Raw genomic sequence first — 26,328 nt, 5'->3', positions numbered from 1 at the left:
TTCACACACTGAGAGGGGGCAGAGTCAGGAGGGAGAGCGGAGAGGGAGAGAGAGAGAAAGAGAGAGAGAGAGAGGAAGAGAGAGAGGGAGAGAGAGAGTTACGCCTCAGCTATTTTCAGAGAAACGGTGCTGGAGACTGTGAGGGTCTTTGTAAATGTGTTCAGTAGTAGTGTTTTCTTTTAAAGTACATAATGATCCAGTGTGCATGTGTGTGTATGTGTGGTGTGTGTGTGTGTGTGTGTGTGGTGCATGTGTGTGTGTGGGTGTGGGTGTTCGTGTGTGTGCGTATGTGTGTGTGTGTGTGAGTCAGTGTGTGTGTCTGTGTGTGTGCATGTGTGTGTGCGTGTGCATGTGTGTGTGTGTGTGTGTGGTGCATGCGTGTGTGTGGGTGCGTGAGTGTGGGTGTGTGTGCCTGTGTGTGTGTGTGTGTGTGTGTGAAGCAGTCTGAGGGGCTGCAGACAGAGTGCACGGGGTCACTTCAACACAAAACACAGAGCCCATAGACATAACACAGACTCCTTTCCCCGCCTGGCCCCACGGACCTGCCAGGATAGGCCCTAACCCCCCATCTCCCCCCGTCTCCCCCCATCTCCCCCCATCTCCCCCCGTCTCCCCCCGTCTCCCCCCGTCTCCCCTCGTCTCCCCCCGTCCCTCGGCCTCCCCTCCCCTCCCCTCCCCTCCCCCACCCTATTAGTAACTGTCCTGAAAAATATCAGAGGCTCAACTTCAGCTGTCCTCTATGATTACCTCTTTTTTCTGCTCAGAAGGTGACCTGGCCTCCCCGCCGCAGCGGCAATTAACCCCCGCAGACCCGGGCCGATCCCCGATCCCCGGGCCGCGAGACGCCGGCGCGGATGGGCGCACCTCGCCGCAGATTACCCACAGTCCCCCGCAGCGGCGCCGCTGGGAATTCCCACCGCCCCGGACAGACGCAGCGCGGCTCCCGCTCAAAGCGCCCCGGAGGGCCGCCGCGCGCCTGGGAAAAGAAATATATAAATAAATAAGAGAGAGGAGCGTTCGGGTTTCGTGCCGCGGTTTGGCGAATGGGCGTGGCGTGGTGACATCACAGAAGCACGCAGGTGCAAACCTACCTCACAACGGGAGTGACCAACGGGGTTGGCAAATATTTGCTTCATTTGGTTTTAGAGAGCAAACACGTCTTATGGAAAGGGCCGGGACGTGCCAGGGGTCCCCAAGCTCAGAGGAGCACAGCCAACATCCTGTGGAGGCGGACGGCCCTTCTCCTCCCTGTGGGACACATGCCGGGGGCCCATGTGGCCCCCAGCGGGTCCCAAAATAAGCTGAGGTGCAGACTGAGAGGAGAGAGAGAGACAGCCGGTAACCTGCTGCACGCTCAGTGATGGAGGGATGGATGGAGAGAGTGAGTGTGGGAAAGGAGAGAAGCGGTATTAGAGAGTTTTCATGGCCATGTCCGCCAATGACGGTCTTTTCTACGCTTTTGGCCGGGAAACTCTGGTCAGCCTGTTGGGATCTGAGGGCTGTCCACTCTCCACTCCATGAAATAAAGAAACAGAAACATTCTGTTGACTCCAAACATCCAGCCAGAGGGAAGACCTGGGGAAATATCAGTCTGTGGTGCTTTTACCTCTGACATGTCTAAAGTTGAACTTGGGAGACAGAGAGAAAGAGTTACAGCACAGCCATTTTCCCTGTTCATGTATCTCTTTGTAGTTTTTTTTCTGTAGCATACTATAGCTGCCCATTTAACACCAAGTTTAAAGTTCAGTGAGAGAAAGGAATGGGGAGGCTTGTTTTTGTGCTCCAGGAGGTGAACCCCTGCTCTCTGACCTGTAAACTCTAAGCCAGAGGAAGGTCCGGTTCCCCCAGACCCGCCCCCCCCCCCACCCCCGACATGGCCTCAAACTTTATCAGGGCCGTCCACACCTTGCATTCCGAGCTCCTTGTCTATCTATAGACTTTGACCTCGGCTGCTCGGCAACAAGGCCGGCTAGTACAAGACCGGAGATTACGCTGTCACGCCACCCCTGCAGAAAGGAGAGAGAGAGAGAGGGGGCGAAGGAGGAGAGGAAGAAGGGAGGCTGGCGATAAAGGCACGCTGGATGACCAGGCAAGGCCAGCGGCGCAGATAAGGAGGCGAACTTCCACCCCGCTCGCACCACGACTGGAGTTCAGCCGGTTCAGGTTCACGCCCGGAAACCAAGCCTGTTTATTCCCCCGGGGGGGGGGGGAGGATGGTGGGGGCGGGGGGGTGAGTCACTGCCCCAAAAGGGTCACAGCAGATGTCGTGTCCCACCTCACTGGATTCCATATTTTTTTTTGTTTGTTTGTTTCTGGGGGGCGATTTAGCTTGCGCGTGGTCAAATCTGATCTGCGTGCGAGTGGTGAGGTAAAACCGCAGGTGTGTCTGTTAAAAGGAGGACGTGCTGGAAAAGCCTAATCAGAGTTCTAATCAGAGTCAGAGGTGAGAAAGAGCCAGCGGTCCACACTGCACACGTGACATCGAGGCTTTGAAAATCAGCACCTCTCTCTCTCTCCCTCTCTCTCAGGCTAGCAGTTGCAGGCCAAGATGGGACCGTGAATCTCCCCTGACATTTCTTAAAAATCCAAGAAGGCAAACAAAACACACCTCAGATCAATCCAGGCACTTCAAAACATCTCACGTAGGATCTGATTCATAACCTGGAGCAAATCTAATCACTAGACATACACGCACCTACCTATCTTTCGCGCCACTTTCATGAAGAGAAAAGCAAATAATATGAACTTTGGAGAGATTAGAGGCGGGGTCAAAGTCAATCCCTCGCCACCTCTGGACAGCAGAGCGGGGAAAGCGACGCCGCGGATCTCTCTGGGATCCATTGCCCATGTCTAATAACGCTCGGAGACGCGGCAGGCCAATCGCTGACCGGCTGAAGGAGTGGGCACGTTGGCAGAAAGGTGAACAGTCAAGAGACAGGTTTTTCAGAATGGGACCGGCTCTGTGCAGGAGGGAGGCGTGATTGGGAGTAATGTGCATGAGTGCGGGGTAGCCTGGTTTAGGAAGGGCCTGGAGCAGGAAGGGGGGTGGAGGGGCGGGGGGGGGGAGGGGGGGGGGGGGCGGTGTGGAGAGGGAACAGGTGAGGAGAGGCCAGGGAAACACAGACGGGCGAGGGCCACAGCTTGGCCCGGGTGAGGAGAAAGCACACCTCACCTCTGCTCCCCTGCTGACCCTCACACAGCCCCCACCTGCCCCTGCATGCCCCCCCGCCTTACGTACAACATCCCGCCCCCAATAAGAGCACTCCAGTCTCCGCGGAGACCGCATCGCTGCCAGAGCGCAGCGCTAACGGCCGCCATCCCGCGCTGAGCGCCCAGCCCTCGCGGACCCTCGCCGGGTCACCTGACCGTAACGCGCGGTTTCCCCTCCCACCTCAAAGCCACATGAGACCTCCGCTTCTCCTGACGATTACGCGTCCCCCGACCAGAGCCGTTTGAATGGCGAAAACGTTCAGGAAAACTGCAGGTAATTATACAGCAGATTCAATGTGTTGCTTGCTTTTATTTTCTCCTCTGCACATGATGTTCTTGTGACAACAGACCAAGTGCTGTAACTAACCCACATGAGCAAAGCAAGAACATGCCAACATGGATGTTCTCATACGTGGCCGTACGCACCACGCGTACACATGCCAACATGTATGTTCTCATACAGCATCGTACGCATCACGCGTACACATGCCAACATGTATGTTCTCATACAGCATCGTACGCATCACGCGTACACATGCCAACATGTATGTTCTCATACAGCATCGTACGCATCACGCGTACACATGCCAACATGTATGTTCTCATACAGCATCGTACGCATCACGCGTACACATGCCAACATGGATGTTCTCATACAGCATCGTACGCATCACGCGTACACATGCCAACATGGATGTTAACATACAGCATCGTACGCATCACGCGTACACATGCCAACATGGATGTTAACATACAGCATCGTACGCATCACGCGTACACATGCCAACATGTATGTTCTCATACAGCATCGTACGCATCACGCGTACACATGCCAACATGTATGTTAGCATACAGCATCGTACGCATCACGCGTACACATGCCAACATGTATGTTAGCATACAGCATCGTACGCATCACGCATACACATGCCAACATGTATGTTCTCATACAGCATCGTACGCATCACGCATACACATGCCAACATGTATGTTCTCATACAGCATCGTACGCATCGCGCGTACACATGCCAACATGTATGTTAACATACAGCATCGTACGCATCACGCGTACACATGCCAACATGCATGTTCTCATACAGCATCGTACGCATCACGCATACACATGCCAACATGTATGTTCTCATACAGCATCGTACGCATCACGCATACACATGCCAACATGTATGTTCTCATACAGCATCGTACGCATCGCGCATACACATGCCAACATGTATGTTAACACACAGCATCGTACGCATCACGCGTACACATGCCAACATGTATGTTCTCATACAGCATCGTACGCATCACGCATACACATGCCAACATGTGTGTTAACGTACAGCATCGTACGCATCACGCGTACACATGCCAACATGTGTGTTAACATACAGCATCGTACGCATCACGCGTACACATGCCAACATGTATGTTAGCATACAGCATCGTACGCATCACGCATACACATGCCAACATGTATGTTCTCATACAGCATCGTACGCATCACGCGTACACATGCCAACATGTATGTTCTCATACAGCATCGTACGCACCACGCGTACACATGCCAACATGTATGTTAGCATACAGCATCGTACGCACCACGCGTACACATGCCAACATGTATGTTCTCATACAGCATCGTACGCATCACGCGCACACATGCCAACATGTATGTTAGCATACAGCATCGTACGCATCACGCGCACACATGCCAACATGTATGTTCTCATACAGCATCGTACGCATCACGCGCACACATGCCAACATGTATGTTCTCATACAGCATCGTACGCATCACGCGTACACACGCCAACATGTATGTTAACATACAGCATCGTACGCATCACGCGTACACATGCCAACATGTATGTTAACATACAGCATCGTACGCATCACGCGTACACATGCCAACATGTATGTTCTCATACAGCATCGTACGCATCACGCGTACACATGCCAACATGTATGTTAGCATACAGCATCGTACGCATCACGCGTACACATGCCAACATGTATGTTCTCATACAGCATCGTACGCATCACGCATACACATGCCAACATGTATGTTAGCATACAGCATCGTACGCATCACGCGTACACATGCCAACATGTATGTTAGCATACAGCATCGTACGCATCACGCGTACACATGCCAACATGTATGTTCTCATACAGCATCGTACGCATCACGCGTACACATGCCAACATGTATGTTAACATACAGCATCGTACGCATCACGCGTACACATGCCAACATGTATGTTCTCATACAGCATCGTACGCATCACGCGTACACATGCCAACATGTATGTTAACATACAGCATCGTACGCATCACGCGTACACATGCCAACATGTATGTTCTCATACATGGGCGTACGCATCACGCGTACACATGCCAACATGTATGTTCTCATACAGCATCGTACGCATCACGCGTACACATGCCAACATGTATGTTAACATACAGCATCGTACGCATCACGCGTACACATGCCAACATGTATGTTAGCATACAGCATCGTACGCATCACGCGTACACATGCCAACATGTATGTTCTCATACAGCATCGTACGCATCACGCGCACACATGCCAACATGTATGTTCTCATACAGCATCGTACGCATCACGCGTACACATGCCAACATGTATGTTAACATACAGCATCGTGCGCATCACGCGTACACATGCCAACATGTATGTTAACATACAGCATCGTACGCATCACGCGTACACATGCCAACATGTATGTTAGCATACAGCATCGTACGCATCACGCGTACACATGCCAACATGTATGTTCTCATACAGCATCGTACGCATCACGCGTACACATGCCAACATGTATGTTAACATACAGCATCGTACGCATCACGCGTACACATGCCAACATGTATGTTAGCATACAGCATCGTACGCATCACGCGTACACATGCCAACATGTATGTTCTCATACAGCATCGTACGCATCACGCGTACACATGCCAACATGTATGTTAACATACAGCATCGTACGCATCACGCGTACACATGCCAACATGTATGTTCTCATACAGCATCGTACGCATCACGCGTACACATGCCAACATGTATGTTCTCATACAGCATCGTACGCATCACGCGTACACATGCCAACATGTATGTTCTCATACAGCATCGTACGCATCACACGTACACACGCCAACATGTATGTTAGCATACAGCATCGTACGCATCACGCATACACATGCCAACATGTATGTTCTCATACAGCATCGTACGCATCACGCGTACACATGCCAACATGTATGTTAACATACAGCATCGTACGCATCACGCGTACACATGCCAACATGTATGTTAACATACAGCATCGTACGCATCACGCGTACACATGCCAACATGTATGTTAGCATACAGCATCGTACGCATCACGCGTACACATGCCAACATGTATGTTCTCATACAGCATCGTACGCATCACGCGTACACATGCCAACATGTATGTTCTCATACAGCATCGTACGCATCACGCGTACACATGCCAACATGTATGTTCTCATACAGCATCGTACGCATCACACGTACACATGCCAGCATGTATGTTAACATACAGCATCGTACGCACCGCGCGTGACGCGGCGCCAGTTCTTCTTCAGTTCCGCCACAGCGAGCGAAGCCCTCGCCATCTGGAGTCCTCCAGAGGCGTCCTCCGGCTGCGGTTTGATCCCCCCCCCCCCCCCCCCCCGCCACCCCCACCCCCCGCGGGGCGCGACTCGCTCGGGGAGGCGACAGCACTGCGTCAAAATGCCCAGCGGAGAGTAGGACCTGCAGGGGAGGACGAGGGCAGGCCTTCTGCCTTCAGCGAGTGCAGGTTTAGAGCACCAGCCAAAACAAAAACACAAAAACACACACTACACCCATGTGCATAACGCATGGAGAAAAGGGGACACGTCTGTGTGGGAAAAAATAATAATAATGTGCGTACATTTTTTAGTGGATCACATTTCTAAAACAATTAATGTATCGCACCAGTTTAGTTTTACTTGGCAGCAGTGTTATTCCCATAGCTTGTAGCATTCATCAATGAATATAAAGAGGCTGCTGGTGACTTAACACAACTTTCAGGTATAAATACAATTTAGAGGCTTTAAGTCAGTCATTAAGACTATACTAATCCACCCGCTACAAACAACAGTGCCTCAAGGACAGATTCTGTCAGAGGCATTTTTAAAGTTCCACGTTCTTCAGGAAGTTGAAACAAATCCAGTGTGTAAAGCTCATCCATTAAAAGGCAGCAATTACCCCACAATGGATTGTATCGCTGATTCGCTCGTTCTGTTGAGCTACTACAAACACGCTAAAGAGTGTTCATGCCTCGAATGAAAACGTTCTCAAAGCAAAAAGAATTACTGGGAATAAGAACATTTTCTAGCCACGCTTTTTAAAGTGCAGCTCGATCTTGTTCTGGCTACAATTGAAATAGAATAGTTAGCCAGTCAGCTAGCTACATAGCCAATGTGCTGTGCAGCAAAAAGGCCAGTGTTATCCATGCCTTTTGCTGCACTGCAGATTACGTGCATGGCAGAGTTTCCGTCTTGCTCTGCTGCTTCCAAGCAGTTTCGGCCATATTTAAATGATTTCCTGTTCACAAGTCGCTGTAACTTCTTAAAAACTCACAAAAAGCCCATGAATCACTTGCTTGTTTGTCACATGAAATTCTGAAACCTTTTTTGCATGAGTTTAAAATAGGTTTCTGACACGTTGCTGTGCCAATTCACCTGCCCCCCCTGCATGAGTGTTCATTGAACATTTTAAACGAGTGAGTACCAGAATGTCCCATTTTATAGAACTTGCAGAAACTTTCATGTACTGTCAGAACATTTATTTCTTAATTTCTTCAACTGCAAACTTTATAGATCATCTTGGTTATTTAAAATAATCACCGGAGAAGCACTTCAAAACGGCTGGTGCTTTTTTAAAATTGAAATGTTGAACTTATAAGTTGAAACCCACATATAGTCTCACAGAACTTAAATGACTTTAAATGAAGAGGGAGTAAGATCAACTTATCCCAGATACACAGCCACTGTTGCACTCAATTTCATTCACCACCTTCAATAAAACCACATTTTATGCAATGAAATTGAAAAGATCATCAGATTCCAACCATCTATGTGAAATTGATGAAAGAAATAAAAGTGATCTCATCGTGAAAGTTAAGAACAAGTCATAAATGATCTGCTGCTGGTGAGCTGGGGACTGCATCCCAGAATCCTGTGCCTCGGCCCTCCTCCATTACTGTACCACTGCCACAGCTGCTGCCCAAGTCCCACATTCACGCTAAACAGGTAGAATGACACAACAGATGTCACATGACCTCCCTGGGGGCTGTTCCAGAAGTGTGACCGGCCCTACCCTGCGGGTAAAACAAACTTCCAAACGGGCCAGGGCCGTGGGAGGGGAGCCTGTTTAGAGAAGGTGAGCGTTAGAGCTCAAAACTGCCTGCCGCCACCGCAAAGAATCATGGGAATTTGAGAGCATGTCAACAAGCGTTTTGTGCGTGTGTGCTTCGTTAGTGTCCGAGGTATGTGTGTTTGTGTGTGTGAGTGAGAGAGCGGGAGAGCGAGAGAGAGAGAGAGGGAAAGCAAGAGAGATGAGGTGAGATTATTCATGTGCTTTGTGATAATGTGTGAGGTGTGCGTGTGTGTGTGTGTGAGTACGTCTGCGTCTGTGCCTGCGTGCGTGTGTGTGTGTGTGTGTGTGTGAGAGAGATAGCAAGAGATGAGGTGAGATTATTCATGTGTGTTGTGATAATGCGTGTGCATGTGTGTGTGTGTGTATAGATACGTCTGTGTGATTATTAAATTATTCATGTGTGTTGTGATAATGTGTGTGTGTGTGCGTGTCTGCGTCTGTGCCTGTGTGTGTGTGTGTGTGTGTCTGCATCTGTGCCTGTGTGTTTGTGTGTGTGTGTGTGTGTGTGTGTGTGTGTCTGCATCTGTGCCTGTGTGTGTGTGTGTGTCTGCGTCTGTGCCTGTGTGTGTGTGTGTGTGTGTGTCTGCATCTATGCTTGTGTGTGTGTGTCTGCGTCTGTGCCTGCGTGTGTGTGTAAAGATGCGTCTGTGATTATTACATTATTCATGTGAGTTGGGTTACTCATGTCTGTTTATCGATCGCTCACCTGACAATTTTCCACCACCAGAAATCTACTGCCACCAAACACAAATATACTTTGAGTTTTTTATTAATTGTTTTTCAATAAAGGGACAAAATGGGTGTGTGAACAGGGTAATGCAGACAACTGCCAGAAACACAGACAGTGGTATCTCCAATAGAACTTAACAGACCAGAAACAAATACAACAAAATAGCTAGTTTGTCAATGACCTTTGGTCATTATTTAAAAAAAAAAAAAAGGAAAACAATAAACAAAATAAAAAGAAAAAATAAAAACGATCCATTTCTGTGCCTCCGTTTTGAACAGCGCACATAAGTAATAATAAATAGTGACTCCCATTGTAAAAGACAAAGTTCAAGTTCAAGTTACAACAAACAGCTTTCAGAACTGGAATAGAAAAAGGCTGATAACAAAATGTCCGCATTGCCATTTACAAAAAAGTATCAACTCAAGCGGGCTTTCCTGGGGGTTCCGTTTCAGTTTAAATATGCTTTGCATATGAAATTCTTCCCAATCTAAATATAAAGCACCATTTATTATTTGGCAATGAAAAAAAAAACCTGCAAAACATTGATTTTTTTTTTTTTGTATTTATTTATTTAACGTATTTACTTTTTTTTATTTACTGCATATGAAGTTTTTGTTACGATGCTGGAATGTAGTCAGGTGACGGAGGTGAAGGGACAGGAAAGCACACAACATAAGGACCCGACGTCAGCTTGCATTACTGCATACAGAATGGCAGCAGAGAAGGAATAAAAAAGAAAAAAAGATATGTACAACCACCTGTTTCAGCTATTGTGGACATTCTGAAAGGATTCCTCGAGGAGGCCATCACATGGCCTCACCTGTACAATGCCACATTTTTTTTTTTTTCGTTTTACTTGGTTTTTTTTTTTTTTAAACATACAAATAATTCGCACTATATTATCCTGCCAAATTAAAAAAATATACTGTGGCAGCTTGTTTTTTTCCACTACCAAAAAAGGTAAGTTGATACCTTTTGAGAGAACAAGCAACAGTTAAAAATACAAGCTTCAATATAAATACTATTGTGCCTACACTAGGTGAACATTTAATTCAAATACCATTCTAGAAATACAGAAAAAAGTAGACCATAAATGTGTTTTAGCATAGGAATTGACATGAGTGTGCATTTTCCTATATTTAAGTTCTCTATTATATATTTATATATAATCTTAAACCTTTCCCCAACGCAAGTTTTATTCGACCTGAAGAGCTGAGAATAGCCAAGGAAAAAAGAAAAAAGAAAAAAAAAATCACAGATTTTTTCCCCCATTTTATATATATATATTTATATTTATATATTGTGATCAAGTCTTGAACATCACCAAGACAGAGAGGAAAGGAAAACAACGACAAACTTAAATACTGTTCCCCCTAAAGAATGAAGTGTTATTTTTTTAAAAAGTCACTTTTTATATTTAAAGTTTAAAAAAAAAATTTGTACAAAAAATTCTTGCAGTGTAAGCAGCAAGTTTCAATCGTTCGCTCTCTTCTCTCAGGGAAGCCTGCACCCGGTCACAGCACTGGTGCCCGACAGCTGGGGTTTGCACCCGGTCACAGCACTGGTGCCCGACAGCTGGGGTTTGTGGGGAGAAAATGGATGGAAACATACGTTGTTATGCTCTACGCTAGACAATGACTCCATATTCGTTCGTCAGCATTATAGAAAGTTTTCCCTTAAGTGTATACCTGTAAACTGGGAAAATTGAAACAGTGCATTTATTTTATTTTATTTTTTTTTGTCCTATAAACAAGCAGTCTTATTTTTTTTTTATACTCAACCACTGTACCTCCGAGATAAATGATACGGACACACACACTGAGGAAGAGTGATAAGTGCTATTAATTGGGGCAAATGCTAGAACTCAACAATGAAAAAGCAGTCTCCGTGTACGTCAACACAAATAGCACACAGCGTATGAGAAATCAAAAAACTGTTCTGTTTTTATTCTTTCCATCTTTTCTTTTTTAGGGAGCACAGGCTTAGGTACGGTAAATTTGGAGTATTTTTTCCCCATTTCCATTACTTAGGCAATTTATAGTTAATCATCACTGACAGGTTTAAAAAAAAAAAAAAAAAGTTCTGAAGCTTCCTTGTATATCAAACCTGAGAGACAAGCCCATCTTTTCTCTCTCCTCCATACTCCCATCCCAAATAAACGTAGCTTGAATTAAATGCCCTCCATTTCATAAGTGCCTTTATCACTGATTGGGCCAAACTCGAAGTCCAAGCGTCAACAGCATAGTTTTGTGCTACTATATATATATATAAAAAAAACCTTTACAACCTCAACAGCAAAACAAAAATGACAAGAGCTTAAGATTATGGACTCAGGAATAGTACCACTGTGTACAGTACCAGAAAAACCAAAAGCTTAAAAAAAAATAAACCACACAATACAGAACATACTGGGCAATAGTAAACAGTCGCAATTCAAAAATACGCATGTAATAGGTAGCTAAATGATGATTAACTATAAATGTCCTTTGTTTCTTTAGTCGTATCTTATTTTTCTTAGTCACAGTTGACTATAGCAGTTAGGTGCTTGATGCAAGAACCTTAGTGGACCATTTAGATCCGTTTCCAGTATCTAGCTGAGTCTCCAAGCTTATAGCAAATAGGAAGATTAACCAATGCAGTTTCAAGATATCCAAGGCACTCTTTTTTTTGTTTTGTTACCAAATGATAGTACAAATTCAAATTTTAATGACTATTTTCTTTTAAGAAATTCAAAGGCTGTCACTGCTTTATATTTATGAATTACGCCAATTGATATTTTTAACCCTTTGTAGACAGAAAATCTTTTTGAAAGATCAGTTTAAGTGCGATTCCCAGCCCGTCCATAGCGGGTTAAGCAAGACTGTTGTCCTCCATGTTACAACACAAAACTGTACATGATATGTTTTACAGAACGTATGCAGCATGGTCATTTTTTCTTTCTTTTTTTAAATAAAACATAACAAGAAAACAGCAACACATTTACGCAACAACTAACCAACCAGGGACAATTCCTTTTTTTAAAAATTAGCCAAAACATACCATGCATGCCGTCTAATTATCTTTTTTAAAAAAGAAAAGAAAAAAAAGAAAAAGGTACACAACATGTAAATTATTGCACAAGAGAAAGGCTCGAAGTTTGCGTCAATGCAATAGTATTGCCCCCGATACAGATCATGCATTCAACGGTAAAATAAACAGGGTGTGCTGGTGCCAAGCACTGTGTCTTAGCTTCCACTGGACAAGTGAAAAAGGGGGGGGGGGGGGGTTGGGGGGGGGGGGGAGGGGTCCTACAGGGGACTGTTTTTGGGGCGGATAAGTCCTCCTCTACTCAGTTTTAATTTCGTTACTCAAAGGGCGGTCGCTGTGCCATTTTTTCATGTGTTTCTCCAGGGTGCTGTACACGCTAAAAGGCATCTGACAGATTTCACATTTGTAAACGTCCTTGCCCACCTGGCCGTGCGTCTTCATGTGGCGCGTGAGCTTGCTGCTCTGGGCGCAGGCGTAGTTGCACAGCTCGCACTTGTAGGGCCGCTCGCCGGTGTGGCTGCGCCGGTGCACCGTCAGGTTGCTGCAGTTCTTGAACACCTTGCCGCAGAACTCGCAGGTGTCGCTGCGCCGGCCGTCCTTGGAGCTGGGCCGGCCGCCCAGGTGCGGGGTGCTGCCCCCGCTGCCCGTGCCGCTGCGCCCCGACACCCCGCCGTCCAGCTCGCCCGGCGGCGTGGAGAAGCGCAGGCTCCCGTTTTCGGACGAGTGCTCCGAGGACGAGGCGAAGGGCGATTGTCTGGAGTCGCCGAAGCTGAGGAAGGGGTCCTTGAGCTGGCGGGACGCGGCGTAGCCCGCCAGCCACTGCGAGTACACGTTCTCCGAGTTGGGGATGGTGGGCGTGGGCAGGTCGAAGTCCTTCTCCGTCTTGATGCGCTTGGAGAAGGGGCTGAGGGAGCTGGGGCTGCCCAGGAGGAGCTTCTTGGAGAGGCCCACGGAGGCCGACTCGCTGGGGGACGAGCCGCGCCCGTTGACGGCCGAGCCGCAGCCCTCGTCCACGCGGTCCGACTCCAGCGCCGAGTCGTCGTGGCACAGGTCGCGGTGCGGCTGGCTGCCGGAGCCCAGGGCGCTGCGCTTGTGCTGGCGGAAGGCCTCGCCGTAGTGCTGCATGCTGGCCGCCAGGCCCATGCCCTGCATCACCTCGGGCAGCGAGCGCGGGATGCCGTCCTCGCCCCCGGCCCCGCCCGCGCCCCCCCGCCCGCCGCCGCTGTTCTCGTGGTGCCGCGCCGCCTCCAGGCTCAGGCCGAAGTGGAAGCTGTTCCGGGCCCCCTCCCTCTCCAGCTCCTCCTCTTCCCCCTCCTCCTCTTCCTCCTCCTCCTCCTCCTCTTCCTCTTCTTCCTCCTCCTCCTCCTCCTCCTCGTCCTCCTCCTCGCCGTTCTCGGGGATCATGCAGTCGTTCTCGCTCTTGAACTTGGCCACCACCGACTTGAGGGCGCTGCTGGCGCTGCCCACCAGGTCGCTGGTGCCCGGCTCGGGCGAGCTGGTGGCCGACAGGCCGTCGTCGGACTTGACGGTGACGGGCGAGGACTTGTGCAGGTGCGTCTTCATGTGGCGCTTGAGCTTGCTGGCCTGGGTGCAGGCGTGGTCGCACAGGTGGCACTTGTAGGGCTTCTCGCCCGTGTGGCTGCGCCGGTGCACGATCAGGTTGCTCTGGAACTTGAAGGACTTCCCGCAGAACTCGCACGACTTGCTCTTTAAGGGCGTGGCCGACTGCTGCTGCTGCTGCTGGTTGGGCGTGGTCTGGGAGCCCGAGGGGGACTGCATGGAGGGCAGCGGGGGCGGCGTGGCCAGGAAGGGGGGCTTGGCCCCGGGCGGGAAGGGCTGCAGCAGCCTCTGTATGGGGCTGGGCCGGCTGGGGGACAGGGGGGGCGTGGAGCCCGCGGTGTTGCCGGCCAGCTCCCGCAGCCTCCGCGAGAAGTCCATGGCGGGGGGGGTCCAGGGGCAGGGGGTTGAGGCGCAGCACCCTGTCGAAGGCACTCGGGTGGTGGGACGCCAGCGCCAGGTCCTCGGGGCTCAGGTGCTCCATGCGGTGGGGGTCCAGGTGGTGGCGCGGCGGCGGGCTGAAGAGCGGCGGCGTCGGGGGGAAGCGCCCCTCCCTCAGCGCCGGCGCGGGGGGGCCGTCCCGCCCCGACACGGAGCCCGGGAGGCGCAGCAGGCTGAAGGGGCTCCCGTCCGGCAGGTGGAGCCCGTGGAGGGGCGGGGGCGGGTGGGAGGCGCAGTCGGCGCCCATCCCGGGCAGGGGGGCGGCCATGCGGGGCGTGAGCGGGCTGCCGTGCTCGCTCTCCAGGTAGATGCGGAAGCCGTGCGTGTTCTGGGCGTGCTGCAGCAGGAACCAGGCGCTGCCGAACGGCTGCTTGCACGTGGTGCAGGTGTAGCTGCTGGGCTCATCTTTACCTGCGGGGCCGCAAACAGAGAGGACACTCAGCGCTCCGGGCCAAACACACAGGGTCACGGGACAACCCCTCGCTTTCACGGGCGCCAGGCGATTGGGCAGCCGCCTTTGTTCAGTATTCACAATCATGAAAGGGAGATTTTAAAGAGCAGAGGGGCACAGGAGGAGAAAGCTCAGACCGAGTGTGAGAGTGCGGGCAGTACAGTAGGGTACAGTGCGCAGAGCGGCGGAGGGGAAAGGGCAGTACAGTAGGGTGCAGTGCGCAGAGCGGCGGAGGGGAAAGGGCAGTACAGTAGGGTGCAGTACAGTAGGGTACAGTACGCAGAGCGGCGGAGGGGAAAGGGCAGTACAGTAGGGTGCAGTACGCAGAGCGGCGGAGGGGAAAGGGCAGTACAGTAGGGTGCAGTACGCAGAGCGGCGGAGGGGAAAGGGCAGTACAGTAGGGTACAGTGCGCAGAGCGTCGGAGGGGAAAGGGCAGTACAGTAGGGTACAGTACGCAGAGCGTGAGAGTGCAGGCAGTACAGTAGGGTACAGTGCGCAGAGCAGCGGAGGGGAAAGGGCAGTACAGTAGGGTACAGTATGCAGAGCGGCGGAGGGGAAAGGGCAGTACAGTAGGGTACAGTACGCAGAGCGGCGGAGGGGAAAGGGCAGTACAGTAGGGTACAGTGCGCAGAGTGGCGGAGGGGAAAGGGCAGTACAGTAGGGTACAGTACGCAGAGCGTGAGAGTGCAGGCAGTACAGTAGGGTACAGTACGCAGAGCGTGAGAGTGCGGGCAGTACAGTAGGGTAGAGTACGCAGAGCGGCGGAGGGGAAAGGGCAGTACAGTAGGGTACAGTGCGCAGAGCGGCGGAGGGGAAAGGGCAGTACAGTAGGGTACAGTGCGCAGAGCGTGAGAGTGCAGGCAGTACAGTAGGGTACAGTACGCAGAGCGTGAGAGTGCGGGCAGTACAGTAGGGTAGAGTACGCAGAGCGGCGGAGGGGAAAGGGCAGTACAGTAGGGTACAGTGCGCAGAGCGGCGGAGGGGAAAGGGCAGTACAGTAGGGTGCAGTACGCAGAGCGGCGGAGGGGAAAGGGCAGTACAGTAGGGTACAGTGCGCAGAGCGGGGGAGGGGAAAGGGCAGTACAGTAGGGTACAGTATGCAGAGCGGGGGAGGGGAAAGGGCAGTACAGTAGGGTGCAGTACGCAGAGCGGCGGAGGGGAAAGGGCAGTACAGTAGGGTACAGTGCGCAGAGTGGCGGAGGGGAAAGGGCAGTACAGTAGGGTACAGTACGCAGAGCGTGAGAGTGCAGGCAGTACAGTAGGGTACAGTACGCAGAGCGTGAGAGTGCGGGCAGTACAGTAGGGTGCAGTACGCAGAGCGGGGGAGGGGAAAGGGCAGTACAGTAGGGTACAGTACGCAGAGCGGCGGAGGGGAAAGGGCAGTACAGTAGGGTACAGTGCGCAGAGCGTGAGAGTGCAGGCAGTACAGTAGGGTACAGTGCGCAGAGCGGCGGAGGGGAAAGGGCAGTACAGTAGGGTACAGTGCGCAGAGCGGCGGAGGGGAAAGGGCAGTACAGTAGGGTACAGTACGCAGAGCGGCGGAGGGGAAAGGGCAGTACAGTAGGGTACAGTACGCAGAGCGGCGGAGGGGAAAGGGCAGTACAGTAGGGTACAGTGCGCAGAGCGTGAGAGTGCAGGCAGTACAGTAGGGTACAGTGCGCAGAGCGGCGGAGGGGAAAGGGCAGTACAGTAGGGTACAGTGCGCAGAGCGGCGGAGGGGAAAGGGCAGTACAGTAGGGTACAGTACGCAGAGCGGCAGAGGGGAAAGGGCAGTACAGTAGGGTACAGTACGCAGAGCGGCGGAGGGGAAAGGGCAGTACAGTAGGGTACAGTGCGCAGAGCGGCGGAGGGGAAAGGGCAGTACAGTAGGGTACAGTACGCAGAGCGTGAGAGTGCAGGCAGTACAGTAGGGTACAGTACGCAGAGCGTGAGAGTGCGGGCAGTACAGTAGGGTACAGTACGCAGAGCGGGGGAGGGGAAAGGGCAGTACAGTAGGGTGCAGTACGCAGAGCGGGGGAGGGGAAAGGGCAGTACAGTAGGGTGCAGTACGCAGAGCGGCGGAGGGGAAAGGGCAGTACAGTAGGGTGCAGTGCGCAGAGCGGCGGAGGGGAAAGGGCAGTACAGTAGGGTACAGTGCGCAGAGTGGCGGAGGGGAAAGGGCAGTACAGTAGGGTACAGTACGCAGAGCGTGAGAGTGCAGGCAGTACAGTAGGGTACAGTACGCAGAGCGTGAGAGTGCGGGCAGTACAGTAGGGTGCAGTACGCAGAGCGGGGGAGGGGAAAGGGCAGTACAGTAGGGTACAGTACGCAGAGCGGCGGAGGGGAAAGGGCAGTACAGTAGGGTACAGTGCGCAGAGCGTGAGAGTGCAGGCAGTACAGTAGGGTACAGTGCGCAGAGCGGCGGAGGGGAAAGGGCAGTACAGTAGGGTACAGTGCGCAGAGCGGCGGAGGGGAAAGGGCAGTACAGTAGGGTACAGTACGCAGAGCGGCTGAGGGGAAAGGGCAGTACAGTAGGGTACAGTACGCAGAGCGGCGGAGGGGAAAGGGCAGTACAGTAGGGTACAGTGCGCAGAGCGTGAGAGTGCAGGCAGTACAGTAGGGTACAGTGCGCAGAGCGGCGGAGGGGAAAGGGCAGTACAGTAGGGTACAGTGCGCAGAGCGGCGGAGGGGAAAGGGCAGTACAGTAGGGTACAGTACGCAGAGCGGCAGAGGGGAAAGGGCAGTACAGTAGGGTACAGTACGCAGAGCGGCGGAGGGGAAAGGGCAGTACAGTAGGGTACAGTGCGCAGAGCGGCGGAGGGGAAAGGGCAGTACAGTAGGGTACAGTACGCAGAGCGTGAGAGTGCAGGCAGTACAGTAGGGTACAGTACGCAGAGCGTGAGAGTGCGGGCAGTACAGTAGGGTACAGTACGCAGAGCGGGGGAGGGGAAAGGGCAGTACAGTAGGGTGCAGTACGCAGAGCGGGGGAGGGGAAAGGGCAGTACAGTAGGGTGCAGTACGCAGAGCGGCGGAGGGGAAAGGGTTAAGCCTTGGTGCTCTTTCGCACCTCTTCATTACCCGGCCCGGCCTCGGGTGGAACGTCTCACATTTGGGTTTAATCTCCCTCCCGCCTCTGCCCCCCCCCCCCCAGCCCCCGAACGGTTTCCCAAAACACCCCCACGCAGCGGCCGAGGCTTGTTGACTAATAAAAGTATCACATGGCTGTAAATACAGCTCTTATTAAAAACATGCTCTCCGGAAAAAAACACCGCGGGCCAAAGCCCAGAAGAACGGAGGGGCTTCAAACGCGAAGACGAGCCGCGGCTGCTTCAGAGCAAGGGGGGGGGGGGGGGGGATACGGGGGGGGGGGGATACGGGGGGGTTCAGACAGGCCGCTCAGAGGAGCTCACTCTCGGCCTGCTGCACCCCGTAATGAAGGTAAAGAAATGGACGTGTATTTGAAGGAGCTGCACTACTACTGTTGTGTAACACAAAATACAACTTCACTGATGCGCACAACTGCATTCACCTCCACTGCAACATGAGCTTTCTGAATCAGACATTTTTCTGCTTTTAAAAAATAAAATAATTACCTCTTTTTATTGTAAAGTATTATTTTATTAATTTTTATTAAGTTTTGATGAACCTTGGGTTGTTATTATTATTATTGTTATTATACTAAAATAAAATTTTGCATGACGGTGAATTGTAAAAAAAAGCTCATGTTTTTCCCTCAGTTTGGGGGCACCAGCATACAGCCCAAAAGGTAGGGAATTAATACCGTTGAGCGATGTCCTCCCCCAAACTGACAACTCCAGCGAAAGACGTGCTTAATGGAAGACCGATCGATCCTCATTCCCAGCGCCTGCAGTTCCCCACACAGCCCTGTTTCTGGAGCTCAAACCTGCACCACGCCTCTCAGCGAATTAGCGCCTCCAAAATCCACACTTTAAATAATTCAGCACCGTTCAGCGCCACACTTTATTAAATTAGCCGAGCCTTAGTGGCGAAACAAGAACACACGGTCATACAAAACGCACACAGACACACACAACTACAGCGCAACAAAAGATATATATATATATATATATATATATATATATATATATGTGTGTGTGTATTTATTGAGACTGAAGAGGAGGTATTGCAAATGGCAAAATAGCAAAAACATTTTCTGCAATAATTGATTTTCAGTGGCACTTTCACAATGACCCGAGCTTCCACTACACAGAGCTTTGTAATCTCATTAAATACAGCCAGCTCTTCCTCCAACTCATTTACACTAAAGATAATACACTGGCCAGCAACTGAAAGCCTTTCAGAATGAAAGAAAGGAGATGTGTACTGCTGTACACAGAGACAAACTATTACCTTTGTATTATTTTACTGAACACAGACCATTGATAACATGACCTAGCCTCCTTCCACCATCACCAGCACCACCGCATACGTGCACAAAAACACAGGGAAACAGCTGCACAAATTCATAAATGCAGATGCACATACACACAATATATATGCACTCATATGCACACCCATTAACACATACATACACAAACGTGTACATATGCAAGTATACACACAATCACACACACACAGTCACATACAGCACACATACACACACACATACACACACGTATGCACACACACACACACAAACATATGCACTTAAATCTTTTTCCACACACGCTGAATTATCAGTAAATATGTTTGGTTCCATTTACTCAACTCTTTCAGAGAGAGGTCGAAGCGCACTAATAAAAAAGAAATAACGGCGATCTAAACAAACCCATCAACACCCTCAGACGTACGCGAGAGATAATTACGCAGGATAAATTTCCGAGCGAAAAGCACTTTATAGCGCTTTACCTCCACAGGTAAACAGACAGAGGTCTCCCTCGCCTCGGGAGGCAGGACCTCGGCGTTTCAAAGGACGCACAGCTTGAAAAACAGCTTCCCCCCCAAAACATGGCAGAAATGGATATTTAGCGCTGCGTAACAACTGATGGCCTGAACTCTGGAAATTAGCATCGCTACAAGAGGTGCCACCGCCACATTACATTTAGCCAGGGCTACAATTCACTTAAGCCCCGCGCATGAGGGGCCAGAGCGTATTCATCCACACAAGAAAAACACACCGGCACTCAGAGAAGATGCATTTAATCTGATTATGCTTATGTGCATTTTTTATTTTTTGGAGGTTGGGGCGGGGGGGGGGGGTTATGCCACCCTGAGGGAGAGAGACAAACAGAGAGAAAGAGAAAGGGAGTGTGACAGATGAGGAAGAGGTGGGGTGGTATAAGGCAAGAGATGTCTGTCTGTTTTCCCTGCAATTAGCCCTCAATAGGCAGCAAAGTATGTAGCCAGACAGGGCTCTCCCAGGCTCTATGGGAGAGGCTGCATGGGAGGGGCTCTGGGAGATAATCCTGTTAATGCACAGAGACGGGGGACAGTTCTCAGGCTCCTAACACACACACACACACACACACACATCACACTCTCACACACACACACACACACACACACACATCACACACACATGCTCAGACACGCGCATGCGAACAAGCATGCATACACACTCAAACACACCTACACACTCACATACACACATCACACTCACATACACATCACACTCACGCACACACACACTCACGCACACACAACCACACACACACACACATCACACACATCACACACACATCACACTCACACACACACACATCACACTCTCACACACACACACTCACGTACACATCACACTCACACACACACACACACACACACACACACTCACGCACACACAACCACACACACATCACACTCACGCACACACAACCACACACACACACACACACACACATCACACACACATGCTCAGACACGCGCATGCGAACAAGCACGCATACACACTCAAACACACATACACACTCACATACACACATCACACACACATACTGTGCGGTGAGTGTGTGTACTGGATGTGGGCTACAGGAATATAATCAGAAGGACATATGTGAAAAACCAAAATAAGGTTAGACCAACATACTGTCTGGTGATTTGGGTAATGTAACTAGGCACCTATCCAGCGCTTTACAATAAAATGGCAAAGGTTACACCTTTAAAACTTACAGCTTCATCATACCAATTTCAGGTGGCAAATCCATTAACCCAAAAACTGAAAAACTATCAAAACTTGGCTAAGCCAAACCCCCTGCTGCTGTGGGAGGAGACAGAGGCCAAGAGGAGGAGTGTGTGTGTGTGTATGTGTGTGTGTGTGCGCACTAGTGTGTGTGTGAGTGTATGTGTGTGCGTGTGTGTGTGTGCATGTGTGTGTGGGTGCATGCGTGTGTGTGTGTGTGTCTGTGCATGTATGCGTGCGTGTGTGTGCGTGTGTGTGTGTGCATGTGTGTGTGCGTGCATGCGTGTGTGTCTGTGCGTGTATGCGTGCGTGTGTGTGCGTATGTGTACAGTACAAGTGACAGAGGCAGGGTAATAATGGTGCTCTCCCACCGCTGGCTCCCACCACCCCCAGGGCCCGTTACTGACAGCCCCCCCCCCCCAGAACCAGAGCAGAAAGGAGACTTTCAAGAGTTTGGGAGGGGGGGGGGGTTATGATGTGAAGGCCATCACTGCTTGGTAAATTATGGATCATTACAATCTACAGAAATTATAGTTAATTGTTGCCACCTGCACAGGGTTTAACCCACCATATATTTTTTCTATTATCATGCAAAAGATATGTTCTGTTTTTTTCACTGCCACGGTCCCATAAAAGGCTTGATACAACAGCTTCTGGCCTTCGCTTCATTCAGTCATTACAATGCATGTGTATAAACATGTACGAGGAGAATGTGTTAAACCAATGTAATATAAATTTATGCCTGCTTATTCAAGAAAAATCTGTAAATGAAGCACCACGTGTTTCTTAGTAAAGAAGGAAGGGGAAAAAAGCACGTCCTTTTCTCTTTCAATTCTGTTCAAATGTGTCCTTGCACAGAAACATTTGTTAAAAAAATAAATAACTGAGTAATAAAAGGGGTTCAGTATTTTTAAGAATATCCCATACATCAGAGGGATGAAGAGAAAACATGATTATTTTTGTGTGTCGAAATGCCTTTGCTCGAGACGTCTTTGCATCTTTCAGGATAAGACGAGCTTGTGCCACACAGCGTGGCTGTAAGCAGCGTTTTCATTGGCCGCTGGGGAACACAGCTCTGACGGACAGGTTGCTGCAACGCTACACTTAACTGGGCCCAGTTCATCTGATTACACACGGCACGGTTTTCTGCAATATGTAATCACCTTTTTCAGATGACATTTCAAATATCCAACTAGACAAATAATTGTGGCAATAATTGATAGCCTTATGCAGTTTGGGGGCAACGGGGGGAGGGGGGGGGGGGTTACTGAGTCGCGTGATGCTTGTGAAAAACATGCTTTGCTGTTCACACATCAGAAGAACATCTAGTTTTTTGCTGCCTGTTTTAACGATAAAATATTGGAAGACAGAACAGGAAATCAGATAATCTGCTTTTAGGCCCACATGTATATTTTTAATCCTGTTACTGCAGCAAAAGATGAATGTTTGATTGCTGAAGTAAGGATCATATTCACTGCTGTTTAACGTGTGTGACTGCTGCAGAGGGAGAGAGAGAGAGAGAGAGTGCAAAAGAAAGAAAGAATGAGAGATAGAGAGCGAAAGAGTGAGAGTGACTCAAAGAAAGAGTGAGTGAGAGAGAGAGTGAGATAGAGAGACAGAGAGAGAGAGAGAGAGCGAGCGAGAGAGAGAATGAGAGTGAATGAAAGAGAGAGAGAGTGAGAGTGAATGAAAGAGAGAGAGAGAGAGAGAGAGTGAATGAAAGAGAGAGAGAGAGAGTGAATGAAAGAGAGAGAGAGTGAGAGTGAATGAAAGAGAGAGAGAGAGTGAGAGTGAATGAAAGAGAGAGAGAGAGAGAGAGTGAATGAAAGAGAGAGAGAGACAGAGAGAGAGAGAGTGAGAGTGAATGAAAGAGAGAGAGAGAGAGTGAGTGTGAATGAAAGAGAGTGAGAGTGAATGAAAGAGAGAGAGAGTGAAAGAGAGAGAGAGAGTGAGAGAGAGAGCCCTGTCCGTGCTGACTGGGTCTCAGAGCAGGCCTGAATGCTGCAGGTTGTTAGGGTGTAATGATAATCTGCGGCTTGACACTGTGAGCATTGCCGGGAGCGGGCGGAGCCGCGGAGCTCTAATTTACGGATCCTCAGTTAATCACAAAGCCCTCCAGCCGGCAGCGAGCGGCGGTCAGCGCCCGCGCCTCTCAGACCCGCTGTGATCAGCCTCTCCAGCTGGCAGCCACGGGCGCCAAGAGTACCCTGTGCGCTGCCTGTGTTAGCAGCCCTGAGTGACCCTGTGCGCTGGGTGTGTTAGCAGCCCTGTGTGACCCTGTGCGCTGCCTGTGTTACTAGCCCTGAGTGACCCTGTGTGCTGCCTGTGTTAGCAGCCCTGTGTGACCCTGTGCACTAGCTGTGTTAGCAGCCCTGTGTGACCCTGTGTGCTGTCTGTGTTAGCAGCCCTGAGTGACCCTGTGCACTAGCTGTGTTAGCAGCCCTGTGTGACCCTGTGTGCTGCCTGTGTTAGCAGCCCTGTGCACCGTCTCTGGCAGCTGTCTCTGTACATATGCGTGTGGAACCTGACAGGTGAGGACAGCACCGCGTCGCTGACGCAGACTGACACAAGCGCAGGAAGCGCAGGATCGATGGGCGCGGCGCACAAAGCGGGGGGGCGCAGGGGGGGCGCAGGGTGTCCCGTCCCAGACGGTCACAGTCTCCCATTGTTCTGAGGCTGCACCCTCACCGCGGCGAGCCCTCACACCCGCCCCCCAAACCCCCCACCGCGACCCCCGCGTCCCTCTCCCCCGCCACCACCGCATCCTGCAGACAAAACGCCCAGACGCCTCTCCAGGCCGCGCTCGCCCCCCCCCCCCCCCCCCCCCCCCCCCCCCCCCCCCCCCCCCGCCCCCCACACCCCCCCCCCCCCCCCCCCCGCCCCATACCCCTCCACACCAGCACAGAAAGAAAGGCCGGCTTCTCCTCTTTTGTCCTTGACGAGACGGCTGAGATCCAGTGATGGCAGTCATGGAGGTAATGGAACAGCGCTGTAACAGGATTAAGAGGAGAAGGGGTCCGAGGGACACCGTCGTGCAATATCATCTGAGAATTTTATTACCATCTCATTTTTTAACTGCCCCAGACGGTTTCTTTTATTTAATTTGATTATTGTTTTTGTTTTTTTGCTTTGCAATTCGACCACTGAATTAAGAAAGAATATTAATAAGATACAGCTTTAAAAGATTATGTCAGACATTAAACCATAACTCCCCTCGTTGAATTAATATCAAGCGGTAGCTACCATTAATTTTTTTCTGTCTGTATGGACAAAAATGGCGATAAAATCAACAGAAGAAAAATTGGTGCAGGTAAGTTTTTAGAGGACAGTAATAAGACTAAGCCATGTTAATGTGCTGCAAAATGAACACATGGCAGCCAAAACACGTCTACAGCCAGTGAACGTGCAGTGGCCTTGGTGTTTTTCACAAAAAAATCTTGTAATGCAGCAGGACTGCCTGGCTATGCGGGTCTGTAGGTGGCCGATATGTCTTCATAACACAAATAAGTACCTGGTCCCCATAATCGCTGCTACTGTACACCGCAGCTGCTGCTACTATTGTTTTTATTGTTTCAAATACTAGTAATACTACAAGTAGGCACACATACAGAGCCATCTAAAAAAGTAAATGAACAAGGTCCAATAGTATCAGTAGTATCAGTAGTAGGAGTAGCAGTAATAGTAGTAGTAGTAGTAGTAGTAGTATCATCATCACCACCACCATCAACTACTAATAGCCAGCTAGGGTGAGTGGGGTTTGTGGGTTTCTCTGGGCCCTGCTTATACACAACACTCTCTCCACACTCGGCTCAGCCACCGACCACAAACACACAAAGGTCACCTGACCAACGCCGTTCCATAGACAAAGCCACGCTCAGGACGGCTCCTTTAAGAGTACATAAAGCACAGCACAGGAGTACAGATGCGGGAAAAGGCTAGGGGGGCGAGCACAGAGAAAACACAAACAGAGGCCTAAACAGCCGCGCGTAATCTGCCTGCTAGTGGCACACCGTGAGCAGCAAGTGGAAAAAAAGATTCACTTGAAAGAGATGATTGTGATGACGCTCTGGCGCTCCCGGGCAGACTCACAGCTGTAATTAACCTGGCCTGGCTGGCGGAATCGCACCACGGCACTTATTACCGCTAACTCGCCTCAGCCTCACACAGAAAGGCCGTGAAATGGAGGCATGTTTTTTAGCCTTGCATATTGAGCAGGATCAGGTAAAAATAGCAGCGTATCCCATTAAGCCCCTCGCCAAACCCCCACCCCCCCCATCTGCAGAGCGGAACGGCGGACGCAGCGGCCCAACCCAGCGCCGATCCGCCCGGGTAGATCCGGCGCCGCGGAGGAAACGCCACGCTCAACGCCGCTTCCTAAACGCGGAGAGACGCTACCAGAGCCGGGCCAGCCACTGCCAGCACAGAGCATTCTCTCTGAAGAGAAAGAGAACAGAGGGAGAGAACAAGACGAGAGAGGGAGAGGGTGAAGGTGAGAGAGAGAGAGAGAGAGAGAGAGAGAGAGAGAGAGAGGAGAATGAGAGCGAGAGAAGGCAAGAGAGAAAGAAGGGTAGAGAAAGAAAGGAAAGAGAGAAAGAGAGTGTGAGAGAGGAGAATGAGAGCGAGAGAGAGAAAGAAGGGTAGAGAAAGAAAGGAGAGAGAGAGAGAATGAGAGTGAGAGAGAGAAAGAAGGGTAGAGAAAGAAAGAAGGAGAGAGAGCGAGAGAGGAAGGGAGAGAATACCTGAGGCAGTAAGAGAGAAGGGGGGGAGGGGGGGGGGGAATATGAACAATTAACTCTGTATTCTCAATCATGTCCAGGGTAAGGAGGGTCAATCACAATCTGCAGAAAACGGGAGGGAAATCTGCAGGGGATCCGCGCCCAACTGGGATTCCCCCCTCGCCGTCACGCGTGTAATCCCGCCAAGGCTGGGATCAGCCGCCGCCGCCAGCCAGCGCAATTAAGCGCCGGCGGATTCGCACGCACCCGACTCTCCGTCCCCGCTACGTTTGGGCGCGGGGAGCGCGGCTATTAGCCGTTTCTCCTCCCGCGCGCGTTAACCGGGACCCGGCTCTATCCGCCATCTCCAGACACTGCGCACGCACAATACCTGCGGCGTAGCGTCCGCTACGGGCCAGAACAGCGCCGGAGCCCGGGGGGGGGATTTATTCCAGACCCGCTATCTCACGGCCCGTGCTGTGTGCGGCCCCCCCAGCTCAGGTGAGAACACACATTCACACACGTGCAGCGCAGGCGCGGTGCTGGGTACTCTACAGGTAAACGGCTAGCCTTCATGGGCTGAATGGCCTGTTAATTCTATGTCCTCATTTTCTTAC

General features: G+C 50.7%; 1 protein-coding gene across 1 annotated transcript in view; it reads right to left on the bottom strand.

Annotated features, from left to right (window-relative positions):
* Nucleotides 1–9,422: 9,422 nt before the first annotated feature.
* bcl11aa (BAF chromatin remodeling complex subunit BCL11A a) overlaps nt 9,423–26,328 on the bottom strand; it is a 60,675-nt gene continuing 43,769 nt past the window's right edge. Inside the window, 2 exon segments of the mRNA XM_035400283.1 lie at nt 9,423–14,375; nt 14,377–14,837. Of these exon segments, the coding sequence (XP_035256174.1) occupies nt 12,726–14,375; nt 14,377–14,837 (2,111 nt within the window). The 3' untranslated portion in view covers nt 9,423–12,725.

Source organism: Anguilla anguilla, chromosome 18 (genome assembly GCF_013347855.1).
Source record: "Anguilla anguilla isolate fAngAng1 chromosome 18, fAngAng1.pri, whole genome shotgun sequence".
In the NCBI taxonomy this organism is placed as follows: domain Eukaryota; kingdom Metazoa; phylum Chordata; class Actinopteri; order Anguilliformes; family Anguillidae; genus Anguilla; species Anguilla anguilla.
This window is presented reverse-complemented; position numbering and strand designations above follow the sequence as displayed.